Below are 17,837 nucleotides of genomic sequence, written 5' to 3'. Positions count from 1 at the left end.
TTCCCAAATGTTTAGTGTAGTTCATGTCTCATGAAGTTTTTCCAAAGTTAAAAACCAAATGTTTTGTTTATCATAAAACCCACACTTGCATTATTGCATTCAAAAGGACAGAAAAAACATGGCAGAGGACTTTGATTTCTTTTAGAAGAAATATTTTATACTGTTGTATTTGTATGCTTTAGTAGATTTTTGAAAATAACTGTAATGTCCATTGAACATGTGATTAGTCTCATTGCATTCTGTAGAAATCCTCCAATGCTACAGTTATTCCAGAATCGAGGTCTGTATTGCTTGAAGGTAGCTTCAGACATATTTTCACGCAGAATTAGCTTTTCATAGCAGCATTAATATGTTGTATTTTAGCATGGACTCCTCTTAACAACAGTGGAGTCAGGGACTCTAATAAGTTTTTCTGATTTATGCTGGGACAACTGAAGAGAATATAATCTTCAATCCCTTGCACCATCCAGCCCGAGATTATCGCACTGTTGAAAGTATGCTGTGTCCCCAGCTTGTCATGCATCATTACTGAAAATCATCATCCATTTTGGTTTACACTGATGCATTCAACTGAGATGCCTTAGGGTCCTTTTTTGGATTTTTGCCGTGGTGACTAGAGAGGAAACTGTCTTCAGAACAGAGGCTGAAAGAGGATTGAGCAACAGCTAGATCCGGCCTAAAAGGATTGTGAATCAAAGATAAACATTGAAGGCCAGATCATCAGCAGATGTAAGTTAGTGTAGCTCTATGAAATTTCCGTTTAGACATCAGCTTATACCAGCTGAAATACTGATGTGCAGCAGATGAAAGTAAAAATTGCATGGTATTTTGTATGTAAGAGATGCTTCCGATGTACATCTTTATAATTGCTTTTTAGTGGCTTTTAGTATTAAAGCTGTGTTGCGTTGATATTGTAAGCCCTGATTCTATTCATTTACATCTTCTGGATATTGAAGTGCATGATTTTGCTTTAAGATTGTGTTCGGTATTTTCATCACTGAATGCCCATATTTGTCTTCAAAGTCTATATTTAGGTACTAAAATAAATGACCTGATTTTTGAGAACTCAGTATTTCTCATCTGACTTTGTAAGAACTCATAGGTACTTAGTGTTTCTGAAATTAGGCCAGTTATTTAGGTGCCGAAATCTGGAACTAGAAGCCTCGCTTCAGACTGCCAAGTAAGGAATTTTGGCTTAGTCTTTGTTGCTGTGTTAATCAGAAACAATTCACTCAGTAGGCAGCTTCTGGCAAACTTTTTTTCTCCAAATCCCTCTAGGTTAGTAATTATCCATGATGTGCATGTATGGCAATGGGTTTACTTCATTATCTTCATACTAGCACAGGGAGGCAAGTAGAATTGTCTTTAGAGCTGTTCAGTATTTGTGAGACTGCAAGACTGAATAGAGTTTATATGTCATGCAAACATGATTTGACTGAATTTATGTGATATTCAGAAGACCCTTCTGGTGACATTTTAAATGTCTAAAATTATTGTTTATTACTTAAAAAAATGATGCTTTATTTGCTTTCTTAGAAATGAAACACAAAAAAAAAAGCATATGAGCTTTACTTATATTTTATATTTTTATTCCAGGTTGGCATCAAGTACCAGCTTTTCTAATCAAGCAGAAAGGTATGGTAGCAAAGGATACCTGGGCCAAAATGAAACAATTAATCCTAAAGCATCATCCTCCCTGGCCCTGAAATCAACTAAATTTAACATTTTAAAAATTTATTTAAGGTTTGGGAGTAAGAGGAAAAAAACCTGTCCCTTCCCTCTTGTTTCAAATATCTCATGTGTTCTGGAGATGAACAGGAACCTATTTTCATATGTATTGAACATGAATAAACTCAGATTCAGATGTAATTTAAAGATGCCTTCTGGTTTCCACACTTTCAGTGCAGCTTTTTCTAGCTTGTTCTGTGTTCTGTATTCGTCCTCCTAAACTATCTCTATACATTCAATCAAGTGAATAATTCTTGGCCATGGAGAACCCCTGGTAGTGATTTATTATTACCTAAATCAGATGCTGAATAAGATAAATTCAGTTTGAGAAGCTGTAAAAAATGTTAAGATGTGCAGTTTATGAGTAAATAGATAATACTTTAGCTTTTTAAATTAAACCATTCATTTTATGAGTGATTAGGAAGTACTTCATTTCTTGAAGGAAACTGCTAGAGGCAAATTAATATTATAACGTGTGTGTTTAGCTCGTGTTCATGTGTTTTACGGCAAAGCCAAGAACCTCATCCTGTATCACTGAAATACACAAGGTGACAACAGGATTATATTTCAAACTCGGATGACTCACTAATAAAACTATGTAGAGAATCAGGAAAAATGCAATTATTTACTGAGACTTAAATACTTTAGGTATGTGTACATAACTTTTTCAGCTCTGCATAGTCGAGCTGAAGTCATGAAATCAACATGTTGAACTGTTCATTGGGATCAAGACAGTTCTGCTTTTGACTGTCTCACTCATAACTGAACACTTCCATAAATAAAAAGGATAGGATCATCTTTATTTTCTCCATGCAGTCAGCTTTGAGAACTGTTTCACCTGCAATGCAATTTCTTTCCTCTTCCTCTTCCTTCCCTTCATTTCAGCATGATGATCCCTGGAAATGCTGCAGGTGTGGCCAAGCAGTTCCTCCGTTGTGTGTTCCATCAGCTGGCTCCCAACGGCATCTTTCCCCAGCTCTTCCAGAGCAATATTAAAGGTCATGTCTGGTACCTGAATGCATTTATGACCCTTTCAGTCACCTCTGTATGGAAAGTCAGTGTAAAAATGTAATTCGAATTTCAGATGGAAGTTTTTTACGGACCTTGGCCACGTCTCTTATGGACTTCAGCGAGCTGAGTTCCATTGCTGCTCTGAGCCAGCTGTTAGAGGTACGTTGGTAATCATCAGCTCTATTAATGGTGCTACTTTTATTAGTATTATCAGGCATATTGGATCACTTCTCCTCATTCATTAAGAGTTCAAACTTATGTCACCAAAAGCAGTGTGAATTTTTGTTTTGTCCTCCCTGGAAGCCAGATTAGGCTGGCCTCACCATTTTCCTTCTGGGTTTTGCTCTCACTGATAGCTTGCTTTTTTTTCCCCTCAGACCAGCTCCTGGAGCTGTCCTACACATTGGTAGTGTGGGCCATCCCTTCCCCAAGCACTATTTCTAGCTTTCAGGAACATTTCTGCTCATATATCTCAGTTCTCCCTCTCCATTGTATCTGATGGCAGTTTCTCTAAGTAGTCCAAACATTTATTGCCTGCCTTTCACTGACTGCCTTCTGTGCACTTGGCTTGTTTCTACTGTAACTTTTATCCTTCCATAGCACTAGTCACTTGCATGTGTCCTGCATGAACATGGCAGTTGCTTCATACAAAGATTTTGACATCACTTTAAAACTGCTTACGTCTTTCCAGGCCTGACGCTAAGGTCAAAAAGCATACGTGGTCTGCTGAACATTAATCAAAAATCTTATTTAAAACTATCCAAAGGAAAACATGGGCAATCCAGTGGTGAATACTTTACAAGTTCTGCTTTTTTTACTGCCATGCCAGTCTAAGCAGGTTACAAGTTTGGACCCTGCTTATAACGCTTTGGCTCAAAATCTTTTGGTCAATACTTTAAGAACTGAACTAGATTTTACTGTCATATACACAGTTCAAATTCCCTGCACAACATTTTATCATTAGCATTTTAGAAGAGGTAAGTAGTATTTGGCCTGAACAAATTAACCTCAGCATTTCCAACTACTGTTTAATGGACCATTTCTGCATGTGTACATTTGTTTACAGTTCTGGTTTTGTTTCCCAGGGTTTAAACAACAAAAAAAATTTACCAGCAGGGGGTGCAATGCTACGCTGTTTGGAAAATATTGCTACTTTTATGGAAGCCTTGCCGATGGATTCACCCAGCAACCTATGGACCACAATTAGTAATCAGTTTCAGACCTTCCTTACTAAACTCCCTTGTGTTTTGCCACTTAAGGTATGATGTATGGACATCTGAAACAAGATATACTGCATTGGTCAGGATGTACCAAAATAGTGGGAAAGCTGTGGATGAGAAACCAGAGCGGGTTGTGAATATTTTCTAATGATTCAACTAACATTCCCAGATGACTGAATTTATTGTATGTCTGATCCATCCCTTTAATTATGTTTTCTGTGGGTAATAGTAACAACTCTGACCAGACTACTCTTCACCTCTTTGTTGGCTTTTTTCCTCTACACTTTCCATGCCCTGTCTTTGTCAGATTAGAATACTGCATTTGAGAGAATCAGCATTTGGCATTATAAATCCATCCAGTTTTAACAAAACTCTCAAGAAGAGCAGCACCACCAAACTCATTTGCTAAAAGTACACAATAGTCAGACAGGCAGAGAGAACTGAGACTACTGGGAATTGAGCCTCGCCTGTTTGGCTGACCAGATTGTAGTTCTGGCTGTAATCAGCATATAGTTACAGAAACTGAATCTAGAAGCTTTGGGCTCTGACTTCTCAGTGCTCAGAGGACATGCAAAGGGATCTTATCTCCTGGGGTGTACATTTCCAGATGTCTTTTTATTAAACAAAGTAAAAATTTTTCTGAGTCTTTCCAGTAAACATGGCATTCTGATGCCCTTATTCTGACTTTATTTCCTATGACATGAATGAGCCCAATGGTAATGTCATCTGAGCAAAACAGTGTTGCTTAGTATGAGCTGAGGGATCCAAAATCTAACTTTGTGACTTACCACATTGTCGTTTAGATTGAGTGTCACCACCAAATTACATGAATGATATTAAATTCCTTAGCACTATTATGCAATAGTCAGATCTTTAGGTTTTGGTAAATTGAGGCACTGTCCCGCAGCACTCACTAAACCAAACAGGCAATAACCATTCCCTTTGTATATTAGCCACCCCAATCTGTTGCGTCTTGTCTAATTGAAACAAATAAAAAGAAATTATTAGATCTTAATAGTTCCAACTGCATATCTGCCATTCACAGAACATTTAGATGGCGTGTTTACTCTGATTACCCTTTTATTCACGGGAGGTATCATTAATGATAGAAATAAAACAATTGCTTGCTCCTGAACTTTCCATGTCCTGTTCCTTTCTCTAGGGTCATAAATGACTCTTTGCTGTTCTAGATGTTTGTAGCAGGGATGAGGCAAGATAATGGACAGACCCTGAAAAGTCCCATTGGCTGCTGCAACCTATGTGATTTATGCAGAAGAAAAATCAGTTACACCATAAGGAACAACTTTAGAGGAGCCTCTGGAGCAGCTATTGCCAGGGCACGTTCTGATGTTATGGGGTGTGAGTTGCAGCCCTGTCTTGGTGTCTGTCATAGACCAGGGCAATCACAGAAATATAGCATGAGGTAGATGGTGTGTACCTCCTGCTAACCCACTCTTTTTTTTTTTTATTTCATCTATAACATATTCATAGCTGCTACCAGTAAAAGCAAGACGTGCACAGAAAGCTACTAACTCTGTTTTTTCTTTTTTTTTTTTCTTTCCTGCCTTTAAATATGTTCACAGTGTTCTTTAGATTCTAGTTTAAGAATCATGATTTGCTTGTTGAAGATACCTACCACTAGTGCCACTAGGGTAAGTTCCAAAAAGACAAAATTCTGTTGCCTCAGATTTAGCCAGCCTGTGCTATTCTAAGAATGTGTTCTTATCCCCCAGCTAGGCAAGTATTATATATAAGCATAAAATTGTGCAGTCCAATATTCTTGGGAGAATGATAAGAGCTTTGGAATCTAGGTTACAGTAAAGTATGGGTGGGATTACATTCCTGCGTGGGTGTGAACGTATGTCTTCTTAAAGATTTGATGTTCTCTTTTTTTTCCCGTCTTTTTTTTTCTTTAAAAATTAAAAAAGAAACAAAAGATAGTAATGAACTTCCTTAGAAGTTCTGCCATACAATTCAACTGGAGTCAATGAGGTTTTCCTGCATAAATACTACAGAATCTCTTATATTTCATAAGCACTGTGTCAGAGGTGAAAGTATTTTCTCATTTTTTGCTTCTAATTTCTCATACAAGCATAAGGCAAATGCTAGATAGAGTAGCCATTTAACTAACTGAAACAGTGTAAATCCCAGCAAGATAGCCTCTGAGCTAAAAATAATGCTCTTCCATTCAGGTGTTTCAGAGTTGGAATGCTTTTTGTTTTGCTGAGCAATTGATTTCTCTAAATCATGTAATTGCAGAGTCTTCTGGAGCCTTTTTCAAAGTTACTAAGCTTTGTAATTCAGAATGCTGTCTTCACTCTGGCCTACCTGGTGGAACTGTGCGGTTTGTGCTACCGAGCCTTCACTAAGGTAACAATGAGACTATATCTTCCTTTAGGGCCAAGTGAAAATAGGACAGACAAAGTCCTACTTCCCTCAAGTAGGAGGTTTGTAAGTGAAGATGAAATCAGTGTCAAATGTCAGATGTCAACAGTTTTAATGTAGTTTGGCTAATCAAGTAGTGATCTTTATTCAGTGCCTTTTAATGATACTTTGTTTCACATTTCCAGTATAGACACAGACAAAGGGAACCTACCAAAAACATTGCTTAGAAAAGTATTTTGGTGTGATTTCATGATTTGGAAATTTTTTTCTCTTGTAGAGATGATATCTAGTATTCATGCATGACTTTAAATATCTGTACAGTTGTATCTTTCCTAGTGCACAAGTTTAGCCACATACTTTGTGCAGTAAAAACTTAAATATTCCTGGTAGTGCCTTTTGAGAGCACAGCTGTGAGGAGGGGCAACAGATAGCTAAGTAAAGTGGAAGATTCCAAGTTAAGAGCTTCCCAGCTTAGAGCCTGTCTTGTTCTGTATTAGGTATCTTACTTTGGTGTGCATGGCTATAAACTGTGTAGAAAAGAGAACAGTATGTGTGAACCTTTAAAAAGTTTTTAAGATTCCTGGATGAAAGCTATGGCGTACAAATAACACTCAGTTATTACTCAAGTTCATTTTTGTGAGAAGTTGAATAACAACAAAATCCACAAAAACCAATCAAACCTAAGGCCCTATACGCTCCATTATGTAGATTTTTAATGTGTTGAGCAAAAATCAGAGACTAAGTGCACAGTTTTCCATCCTTGATACATTTGTCAAAACAGTAATTAATCGTCAGGAAATGTTCTCTCATAAATAGTTACGTGATTTTCTATATTGATAATGTACAACTGGAACATGTGTTGCTGCACTCTTGATAAGACTTAAAATATCAATTAAAAAGCACTGATACTCTCACAGAAAAACTGCACCACAAGAAAATATGAAAAACTTTTACCAGATGTAATGGTTTGAAGCATTAAATAGAAACTAACGGTATGTTTAATTACAGCAAACACATACTACCTTTTCTGTTTCATTTGAAAGAGAAGAGTTTATGAAAGAAAAAAATCCTGAATACAGAAGATACTGTCCAGCTTTTGGAAGTTACTTGAGTTAGATCTATAGTTAAGGCTTTGGGCAAGGCAAAGTGAGAAAAATGTTACTTAAAGTCCAACAGAGGGTTTTTTTCATTGAAACAAACAAACAAAAAACATTTAAAACTGACTACATTCGTCTTGCATTTGTGGTCTGATAAGACTATTTCATGTATGCCTGCTACAGCAAATTGTGAAATACAGGAAATGTTTCACTCTCCTTATGCTCCACAGTTTTGGTTATTTCAAGAAAATTTTATTAAACCTACGGTATTAAAAAACCCCATGGTTTTCTTGGTGTTTCCTGGTTCAGTGTTCTATTGAGTACTTAATTGCACACGGGAAGCTTGGAATATAGTGCTTGGTAAAATTTCCTTTTTGATTTAGTTTAATGCAACCTGGTGACCCAGAAATGGAATCATTAGTGAATGATTGCCTGCAATTTATAGCCACAAAATGCTTAATTTAGTGGAACTCCACACTACATTATCTTTGTTATTTCTGAAAGTTTACCATGGTTTTGCATTAGAAATATCAAATTAATGATTGCTGTTAGAAAGAAACAAATCAGTTGTAATGTCTGTGTTTCTCTATAGTGGAAAACACTGTAGCCAAGTAAGAGTGTTGTTTGTGATAGAATACCACATAGAAGTGAGTTCCAGAAGGAATATAATTTGTGAACATTGAAACTATTCATATTTAATTACTTGTTTTGCAACTTTGAATGTGCTGGCTGGAACAGAACACCAACTTTCAGCTAAGACAGAGAGGATTCTTGTCTTTTCAAAGATAAAGCCACTCTGACCTGCACTTTGTCAGTGCTGTACAACCACTCCAAATTTTTTTTTATCATCTCCAACATTTTCCTAATACCCTGTGGCAGGAATATCTCAGTTTCTCTTGTCTTGGAGCCTGAAGACTCACGTCAATCTGGTATTTCCTTGTCTGAGTTTCTGTTCCAGGTCAGCAATTTGATTTTTTTTCCGTGCCTTTGGAACTCTCAGTTGAGAGTAGCATCTTATCTTTAGTTTTCCTTTCAAATATCTTAAGGTCGTAAATGGACGCTTTTTGGCTTTCTTATCTCTTATAGCTGCAGAAGCTTGAACCTAAACTTAAGTCTTTTGCTAGCATTCTGTTGATCCTTATTAAGTAAATGCAGAATGCCACTGAATTGGACATGACATGATTTTGCTATTGAATTTTTTTAAAGAATATCGAAGTGGACAGTTTTCAGTCTTTGTAATTACTGTAGTAGCAACAGTGATAAAATAATTTTACTTTATACTGGAGGATACTTACTTGGAGGATAGCATACGACTCCATTAAAGAAACAACTTTACTATTCTTATTACTAAATTTGGGCCCTGAGATACTGCTAGAAACAAACTTCAGTAGTTTCACATTCTACACATACACTTCTGGCAAGTCACAGTTTGAAGGCTGCAAGGCATTTTTTTTTATAGGGATGCATAGACATTCACGGGGGTTAATTTGGCTGAACAGAGGCTAAAGGGATTGTGTTCTTGACTCTTTCGTACCAGGTTTACACATGTGACTCCCCTGGGCATTATTCTCATGGAACTAATACTCATTTACAGGTCTGTAGCAGAATATAAAGTTCTTAAATTATGTATAAACTATGTTTATACATATTTGTCACCAGCAGAATGAGAGGAGGTAGACTTCAGTAGGAAGGATACTCTGGGCTGTTGGCTTCAGTGTCATCACTCCTGATTTACATAAAGCTACGAAGTGCAGGAAGCAAGAGGTCAGATGTCAGAAAAACATTTTGCTTGATTTTGCTTCATCTGCACTGCATGTGCTTAAAAAACATTAAGAATTTAGATTGTGACATAAGAAACAACTTTGAGAAAGAGGTAGCTCACTGTTGTATTATCCTTAGAGCCAAGGATAGCTGGGATTCAAGCCTGTACTTCCTTCCCAGTATTCTGACAAAGCAATTTATTATGGCCCAATTATATCCTGTGTAGCATAGGTGTTAGTGTGTAAAATAGCTGAATGTTTTTGAAAGAATTTTACCTCTCTTCTTTTCCAGTATGTGCAGGCTGCTGTGCTGGGTTACTGATAGGAACTTCTGATGAGTGTTTTGGGGGATGTAATTGTCAACTGTCTAAGCATGGCACTGCATTATGTATGTGTCTCAAGAATGTGAAGGCATATGATGGTGGGAAGGGTCACTCTTGCTGGTGAACTCTAGGAAGTAATCAGGGTCTATTCGTACCTTGAGTATTGTGCACTGTTCTGGTTCCCCATTCCCAATCAGAATATTGTAGAATCAGAGAAAGTTCAGGTAATGGTAACAAGAATGATCAAACAGTGGGTTGAGTTCCACATACAGAGCAACTAAATTAGGGCTTTTCAGTCTGAAAAAGCAACAATTGATGGGAATGTGAGAGAGGTCTGTAAGGTCCCAAGTGACCCAGACAGGGATGGGTAATTTCATGCCTTTCCAGTACCAGAACAGAATATACTAAGTTTGTAGGAACCAGTGTCAAAGCAAGTAAAGGCAAGTAGTTCTTCAACAGTGTGTGACTCCTTGCCAAGTACTGTGGTTGCTAAAAGTTGATATGGGTCCAAGAGGTCAATGGACACATACATGGAAGAGAAATCCACTGAGAGTTACGAATTATACAGAAACCACTGAGCTCAGAAGCTCCCTGAGCTGAAAATAGTTGGCAGCTAGGAGAGTAGTAGTGGGAATTATACATGGTTGCCTTGGTTTTATTCTTCCTTTTGCATCTGCTTATGGCCTTGTTGCAGAGAAGTTATTGAGGACGGTTGTCCTGGTCTGACCTCTCCTGCATATTCTTAGATTGTATTATTCTCATCAGAGCACCACTCATGCATGTGGGATGTGTGACTTTTGAGTACTTGTCCCCTTAAGTAATAGTTTCATAATACACTCTCACTTCCGGCTATTCATCTCCTCCAACTCCTTCCCTTTTAGCTGCATTTGCTATTGTGTGCAGCTGGAGATGGCCTTCAAACTGACCCTCACTAACTAAACCTCACAAGACTTCTCTGAGGAATATGCAAACATTATTATCCCATTTCACAGATGTCACAGAGGAACTGAGGCTGTGACTGAATAAAAAATTCCACACATTAACTTAAGTGAGCATGAGATTTACAAGATGGAAGATACTAGACTTTAAATCTTAAGCACACTTTAGATATGTTCTTTTTATTACATAACATTATTTAATTTCTAATGTTCATTTGAAAGAGAGCTCAGTGTAAGTTTTCCTGCTGATCAAAATTCTTGAGCTGCTGTGGTCAGTAGCAGGTTATAGATTTGATCCACATTTTTACCTTATCGTCTAAAGGCAGAGAATGTCAAATACGATGTATAACAGGTTCATTTATCTCTTGTCCCTCCTTGCTGTCTCAGCTCTACGACTCTATTCTTAGGCTTCTGTGTTCTAATCTCCATTGGCTGATTTCCCCCTGTGTTTTAAAATGTTTCTGTTGTAGCAGCTGTAGCCAAGATGGTTTTTATTGTGGAAGTGGAAAAGTACTGCTAGTCTAAAGAATGAAAATAGATGTCCAAGCTGCCTTAGTGCAGGCACCCTCATTTTAAAGGGAATGACAACTGAAAAAAAGTATGGTAAAATGTAGACCATTTCTGGCAGGTTTAATGAAAAAATAATGCTAAATACTATCACCAGTTTTGCCCTCCTGTGTCAATCTTTACTGCTTTCCCTTTTTCCTTTTATATGGAAAGTGAAAGCTGTGCTGCATGCCTGGGCTTTATAACTGTTTTATAAAACCTATCTGTATTTCATGTGTGAAATATTAAAATCTTTGATATAATGCCTGATAACAATGTCAAAGGAGAATCACCCTCATTGATGTCTGTTCAATCAAGTCTGTAGAATTGCATAAATGATGAATGATGTCTGTTTTTTTGCAAGAGAGGAGAAACCAGTACACTTTTGTAAGTTTTTTTATTCTCAAACTTAGATTAAAAGTATCTCTATGGTTTACTAGTGGGTGTCAGTGAATTTCAGGACATTCATAATTCTGTGTTTTTCTTTTGTAGGAAAGGGACAAATTCTACTTGACGCGCAGTGTCATATTGGAGTTACTGCAGGCACTCAAGTTAAAGTCACCCTTACCAGACATGAATCTGCTGCTGTTGGTGCAGGTACAGGAGACTCTCATGTAATTCTTATACCGATCCTGTCTCGGCCCAGATTCGGGGAGGGAAGCAGGTCCAACATGGCTGCAGAAAGTACAAGCAATTTAGGGGAAGCAAGAATTTTTTGAATCAAAATCCAGTTACATTGTGTAATTTGCATACATTTAGACTCCCACACTAAAATTTAAGAAACTAAATTGGGAATCCACATTTCCCAGGATGATAATGACCTGTGCATCATTGCTGATGTATTGAGGATCATAGAACATATCTCAAGATGGAAGGGATCCATAAGGATTGAGTCCACTGAGCTTCATACCATGTCCCAGTGGGGCAGCTGCCCCAACTGCTGCCTTGTCTTTACATAATAGCCCCAAAGCCAGTGAGCAATTTGGGAAGGGGTGCTAGTTGATCATGGGCCAGAACTCAGTTTCTGTCTATTCAGGCAGTCCCTGAAGGCCGTTCTCTTTTAACATGGAATTTTCCAGCAAAGAATACATAGACAATATTTCTGTTCCTTTCATTCTGTGGATTGTTGAGGTAGGAGTTAAGCTAGCTTTTTCATAGGAAAATCTGAGGAAGTAAGATACAAACTTGTGAAAAATTTTTCTGCCTCCAAAATGCCACGTGTGGCACTGTTTGGTACCACAAGCCTGTCCTGCAAAAACAATTTACTGAAGTCCATCAATTTTAATCACAGGTAGTGGGCCTTCATTGTTTACAATAAGCTAACCATTATATGCGTTCAGTAACTTTAACTGATAGGGGACCCGCATAACAGCACTCCATAAGGTTCAGGAAAGATGTTTGTTATGTAGATCATTCACAATGCTCCCAGCATCAGAGCTCCATTCACTCTTTCCTCTCTCATTAAGGGGTCAAAACTTTATATAGCTTACTATGGGCTCATTTTCTTTTGAGTACTTGTACTTTACTCATAGTAAATAAGTGGTTGCCAGTTGACAGAGGAATAATACGGACAAGTGAAATTACATAGCAGTTAGGATAACTCTGAAAACAATTATTATGCCATCAGTGTTAGGGGAAGAAGTTGGGAAGAATAACACTTGTGGTTTTTTTCTTTCAATGGTACAGGGTTATTTTTTTTTAATCAATTTTAATTGAAAAAGCAGAAATTTGCCTTTTTCTTTTTTTTCTTTTTTCTTTTAAGGCCAGACTCCTTTTTTTCAGTCCTATCAAATAACTTAACAGCCACCACCCTCTTTCTGTCTTACGGGTGCAGTGGTGCAGCTTGATACAATGTGTATTGTTGACTTGAACTGACTTTTGCTGTATTACAGAATAAAGCAATTTTTCTGCATTGCTGCATTGTATAGCTCAGTCCTATGCCTACCGTACCCCAAAGGGTGACAGTTCCACAGTGTAGTCAATCCTGAATTCCTCATTTGAAAATGCAAACACGCCACAGCAGTTTTGGCAGCGGGATTTAACTAGTAAACACTTGTCCTTCACATTGAGTCAATCCCCAATAGATGCAGTAAGCAAAACTCTCCATTACATTATCTTTATCTCATAAAGATAAAATGATAATTGCCTGGGTTTTCCTCCTAGCACTGTTGCCTATGTTGTATTCACTTTGGATGTATTCATACCTTACACAACAGCACCTAATGTGGATATAAATGTCTTTTATGATGTCTCTCTTTCAGAGGCTGATGAAGTGATTCATATTTCCTGCTATCCAAAGCAGCCAGCTTCTGTTTTTATGCAGTCAGTGATAAAGAATAGGGGTTGTATTCAGACCATCTGCCATAGATGCCTACTGGAGGCATGATGACTACTTCTTCCATTGACTGTGCAAATTGGCAGCCCTCAGTAGTATGTGGTCTGAATCACTCAAAAGCCTCTTGAATTTAAATACCATAGTAACCACTAAGCCCATTTTAACCATTGTTGTAATTTAAGAAACCAACTTGTAAAACCACATAGGTATCTGATTATTTAATTTTCTTTGGTGTCATTAATAGAATGAAGAGATTGGTTCACCTCTTTACCACACAAAGCCACTATAATATTAATTCAAATTGTATGGTTTTGAATCCATCAAGCTATGGCAGGGTTAACACAGGACCAAACGGAAATGTTTTTAATTTCCAAGACAGTTGTGTCCCAATGGACATGACAGCCTGTATACAAGATTCTATATAGACGGTGCACACAGAATACAGAGATTCAGTCAAAATGTTCGAGATATCAAAAGAGCTAGGAGCACTTTAATGATAGATCAGCCGTGGGCTGACTAACAAAGGGATTCCTAGGAATGTACATTTGACACCCACATTCATCCAGATTACATGGTGCCATCAGTGTCACTGGTGACATCAGTGCTAAGATGAGAGCTAACTTTATCCCACTTTACAAAGAATGAGAATTTTAAGCAGATCACCCCAATCATTGCATAGGTGTCCTGGATGATAAAGGGTACAGAAAGTCTGTCTCCTTCATTTGTCCTAGCAAATGAAAGCCATCATGTACATGCTGCTGTTCCATGGGTTTCCATAGGAACTGCTTCTTCACCCAGCATTTTGTTTCCCAGTACTTTTTTCCTGCTCACATTTCACTAGCACGCATCTTCAGGATTTCCATTGACTACAAATTATATTAGTTTCTTACTAGGATTTGCTTGTTCAGTCAGGCTCTAAGGTTCAGTGTATCATCTCATCTGTTTTGTTTAGGTGATTCCTATTTTGGGCCTGACCTTCAGCTACTGTAAATCAGTGTATATCTAGTGGTTCCTGTTCATGTTTCTGTGAAGATTTGATCTACTAATTACTGAATGGAAGGATTTAAAGTTACATATAATACATTTATAAGAATAAGGTTGCTTTGGCTGCTGCTGCTTATTATTCTTAAAAGAAAATGTTGTCTGAAATAAATGATGTTTGTCTTTGGCAAGGGTTTTTTGTTGACTTATATGGTGAGTGCTGTACAATGTCTGTAGCAGTGCACTGAACTCACTGTTGGATGCTAAATATACTCAGCCCTTATGGTCCCTTTCTGCTGCTGATGTAGTACAGGACAACCCTAATCTACACACGAATGGTTGACTGAGAAATCCTTCACACAGGAAAACAACATATCTGTTGTCTAGTGGACCTAGTGTCAGCATTGCTCTTTCTGAAATAGGGTGCCTTAGGAGAAAATCTGTCATCTATTTGCCTAAGTCCATTAATGGTTCTTCTTTTCAAAGAGAAGTGGAGAGTTATGGTTCCTGTTTGAACTAAGATTCAGCTGTCTTTACTGGATTGATACATCCCATAACCCTAAGGCTTTCTTTTGCTTCCCATGTAATTATTAGAGTCGTGGTACAGAAGAGCACCAGGCTATCGCTTAACTCAAATAAAGGTTAGATTCTTGTTTTATTTCCATTTGGCTTATTCTGGTGTAAAATAAATTTTAACCAGAAGAAGAGTCAACTGGAGCCAGGCCTATGTCTGAGGATACCTAACTAGATTATTAATCTAAACTCAGGTATGTCTTTCTGGTATTTATCCTGAAGAACAGGCTCTTGGTCAAGACATAGGTTGAGTAGTTTCCAAGTCTTGGTAGGCAGTCCAAGTTCAGATGAAATCTGTCATTGAAAGGTAAAGTGGAAGGTTAAAAGTAAATTCCAGGTCTATAAAGGATATTTGGAAATATTTTCATGAAGAGCAGTCAGTAATTGAGAGTACTGCTAACACACATGCACCAGACATTTATAAAATATATTTTGTAGTCAATATCTATCTCAGTTTCTGAAGGTACCATGGTATTAATTTTCAAGAAAGAAAATTAAGCCTTAGACCTTAGTTTGACAGCTCTTTTCTGTCTGCTTTTTCTTCAAAAGTTACATTGCATCACTATGGATGAAAATTGCTCAAGTGCAAATACAGTATTAGGACAACAAGTTTTAGGAACAAGCAAATCATCTGCAGAGTGTCCAATGCATTATTGAAGCTTATAATGATTAAATAATGGTATTAGCAGGTCTAATGTATGAATGATGTGGACATCAGAGATTTTGGGTCAAGGGATTTGGAAATAAAAAGAAGCAAAAAAAAAAAGCAAGGAAAATAAAAGCATAAGAAAAGCAATTAGAGATATTCTACTATAACAGAACGATAGTGACCTTCTCTCAGAAACAGCTTGTATTTTTTAGTATTGTGGTCTGCATTATGCAGAAGTTATACCACACCAGATCAGTATGTTCTCAACTTCAAAATCATTCATATAATTAATCATTTTAGAACTTAAATGAAAGTGTCATAATATCACAGTGAAGAACATGGCATGCTGTCTTATCATCCTCTATCATGATTTACTCTATAATGAAAGAGGAACACTTAATATATGCAAGGTACTGCAAAGAGATATATTTTTGCTTATAGAGAAAATTTGATTTATTATATAATATTCTTCACATTGCTTCTGCATGGCATATATGTGTTAATTAAGCACATTAAAGTAAAATTTTTTTTTCATTAAAATTAGCTCATTTATAATGGGGAGTTAACTAGGTTGTTTATAAAGAGAGAGAGCTCTAAAGGCAAATTACCATGAATAGGAGCAAGAAGAGATCTGAACTGATTTTAATAAAGTCATGAATAACTTATTAGTGTCTTCAGGTTCTTCAAAAAATAATTAAAAAATAACTTGTTTTTAATTTCTTCTTAGTTTGTTTGTGCAGATGCTGGAACAAAACTAGCTGAGTCAACAATCTTGCATAAACAGATGATTGCCTCTATGCCTGGAGTAAGTACTGAATCAAACTCCATCTCTTGTTTTTTAAAAAAATTATCTTGTTCAGCTTGTTTTGCTTCATTTTAATGCTCTTTCCTTTTCATTTCTCTTCTGGTTGGCAAGGTGTATGGCAGGCAGAGGTTAAGATGCTTCTTTCTTTTTATTAATGTTGGAAAAGTTCTGAACTTGATGCTGCTTCCCTTACTTTCACTGATAATCTTTAGGCATGTAACTGACTTTAGCTGGAGCCTACGCTCAAGAAGACAGCATGTGGGGAATAGACCAGCTGAATGCCTCAGAAAATGGTAGCAGGGAGGAAAGCTACAAGCTATTGCCTCCATTCTCACAAAAGATTATCTGGTTAAAGAAAGGAGTTAATGATATTTTTCTGGTAATGTATAAGACATTCATCTATATCCTGTTCATGAGTGTAGCTAAATTACCAGTACTCATAATTGCCTAGATGCTGAATATGCACCTGGTGAATATGCGAGGCAATAGCACATTTGGAGGTCTTGTTCCATGACACATGTGACTGAATATTCAAAGAGGTGGATGAGGGTCAGCCCAGATCTGCTTCACAAGCTGAGGAAAACTCTTTTCCCTATGTGTGTCTCTGTTAGTTTTAGGGGTGACCTAATAGGATCTTTCCCATCTCTCATCTGAAATGTGCGATTTTTTTTTAAAATGCAAATCTTTAATAACACCTTTCCTTCCAACAGAATATTTTAATTTATACTTGCTTTAAATAGATAGACTACCATTGGTGTTACAAGGTGTGATAGGAAAGTGATCATTTCAGAAGAAATCATAGAGAATCAGGCTGCCTGCTGCTTGAATGAAACAGAATAGATGGTTGCAGAGAAGTCTTTTGCAACGGAGCATTATTTTCAGAGGTCTGAGTATAGTATCTTTTGTAATTCTATTATTCAATATTTTAAACCCATGTGGAATCCTTAGTCCACATAAACTGGATGGAGGATATGCTGACAGGGCTGCTAGTGACCTTGTTTCACTGTTCGTTATTCTGTCAAGGGAACTGACAGGCATAGCATTTGAAAAGCCAGAAGGCGGTATAGTTCAACACCATGTAGATTGATATTAATGTACAAAAACGAGAAATGCCCAGGTCAGTTGCTTAAAAATAGAATGCTAACAGTTTTTCAAATTTCAGCCGCTAAAACTCAATTATGGCTTAATAACCTTGTGATCAAAACTAAATCCGGTTCATTTGTATATTCAGGGTAATCAGCTTCTGTGCTTCAAAGTGTAGGTAATTAAATAGAGGTCAAAGAAGAGTCGTTTTCCCCTGTAAATTTTACTGCAGTGTTTTACTCTGAGCCTATGACTTTGGATACAGTTGTTTTGGGCGACTTCAAAAAGTTACTTAATTTGATAATTTCATCATTTAGCCTCAAAAGTTAAGCATTGCTTTTATTTGACCCCTAAGAATGAAGCATTCATAGTTCCCCTTGAATTCAGCTAGCATTATCTTCAC

At 37.2% G+C, this 17,837-nt stretch overlaps 1 protein-coding gene across 5 annotated transcripts in view; it reads left to right on the top strand.

The window, feature by feature from the left end:
• The window catches only part of UNC79 (unc-79 subunit of NALCN channel complex), a 112,655-nt gene that overhangs the window by 75,984 nt on the left and 18,834 nt on the right, over positions 1–17,837 (top strand). For all 5 annotated transcript variants that reach the window (XM_075753644.1, XM_075753645.1, XM_075753643.1 and 2 more), the window contains 8 exons: positions 1,597–1,635; positions 2,614–2,726; positions 2,813–2,898; positions 3,825–3,998; positions 5,543–5,611; positions 6,219–6,329; positions 11,501–11,605; positions 16,274–16,351. In XM_075753644.1, coding sequence (XP_075609759.1) covers positions 1,597–1,635; positions 2,614–2,726; positions 2,813–2,898; positions 3,825–3,998; positions 5,543–5,611; positions 6,219–6,329; positions 11,501–11,605; positions 16,274–16,351 — 775 coding nt within the window. The remainder of the gene's footprint in view (positions 1–1,596; positions 1,636–2,613; positions 2,727–2,812; positions 2,899–3,824; positions 3,999–5,542; positions 5,612–6,218; positions 6,330–11,500; positions 11,606–16,273; positions 16,352–17,837) is intronic.

This window comes from Balearica regulorum, chromosome 5 (assembly GCF_011004875.1).
Source record: "Balearica regulorum gibbericeps isolate bBalReg1 chromosome 5, bBalReg1.pri, whole genome shotgun sequence".
Classification (NCBI taxonomy): Eukaryota; Metazoa; Chordata; class Aves; order Gruiformes; family Gruidae; genus Balearica; species Balearica regulorum.
The sequence above is the reverse complement of the archived record's forward strand: the minus strand, read 5'-3'. Positions and strand labels throughout refer to the sequence as shown.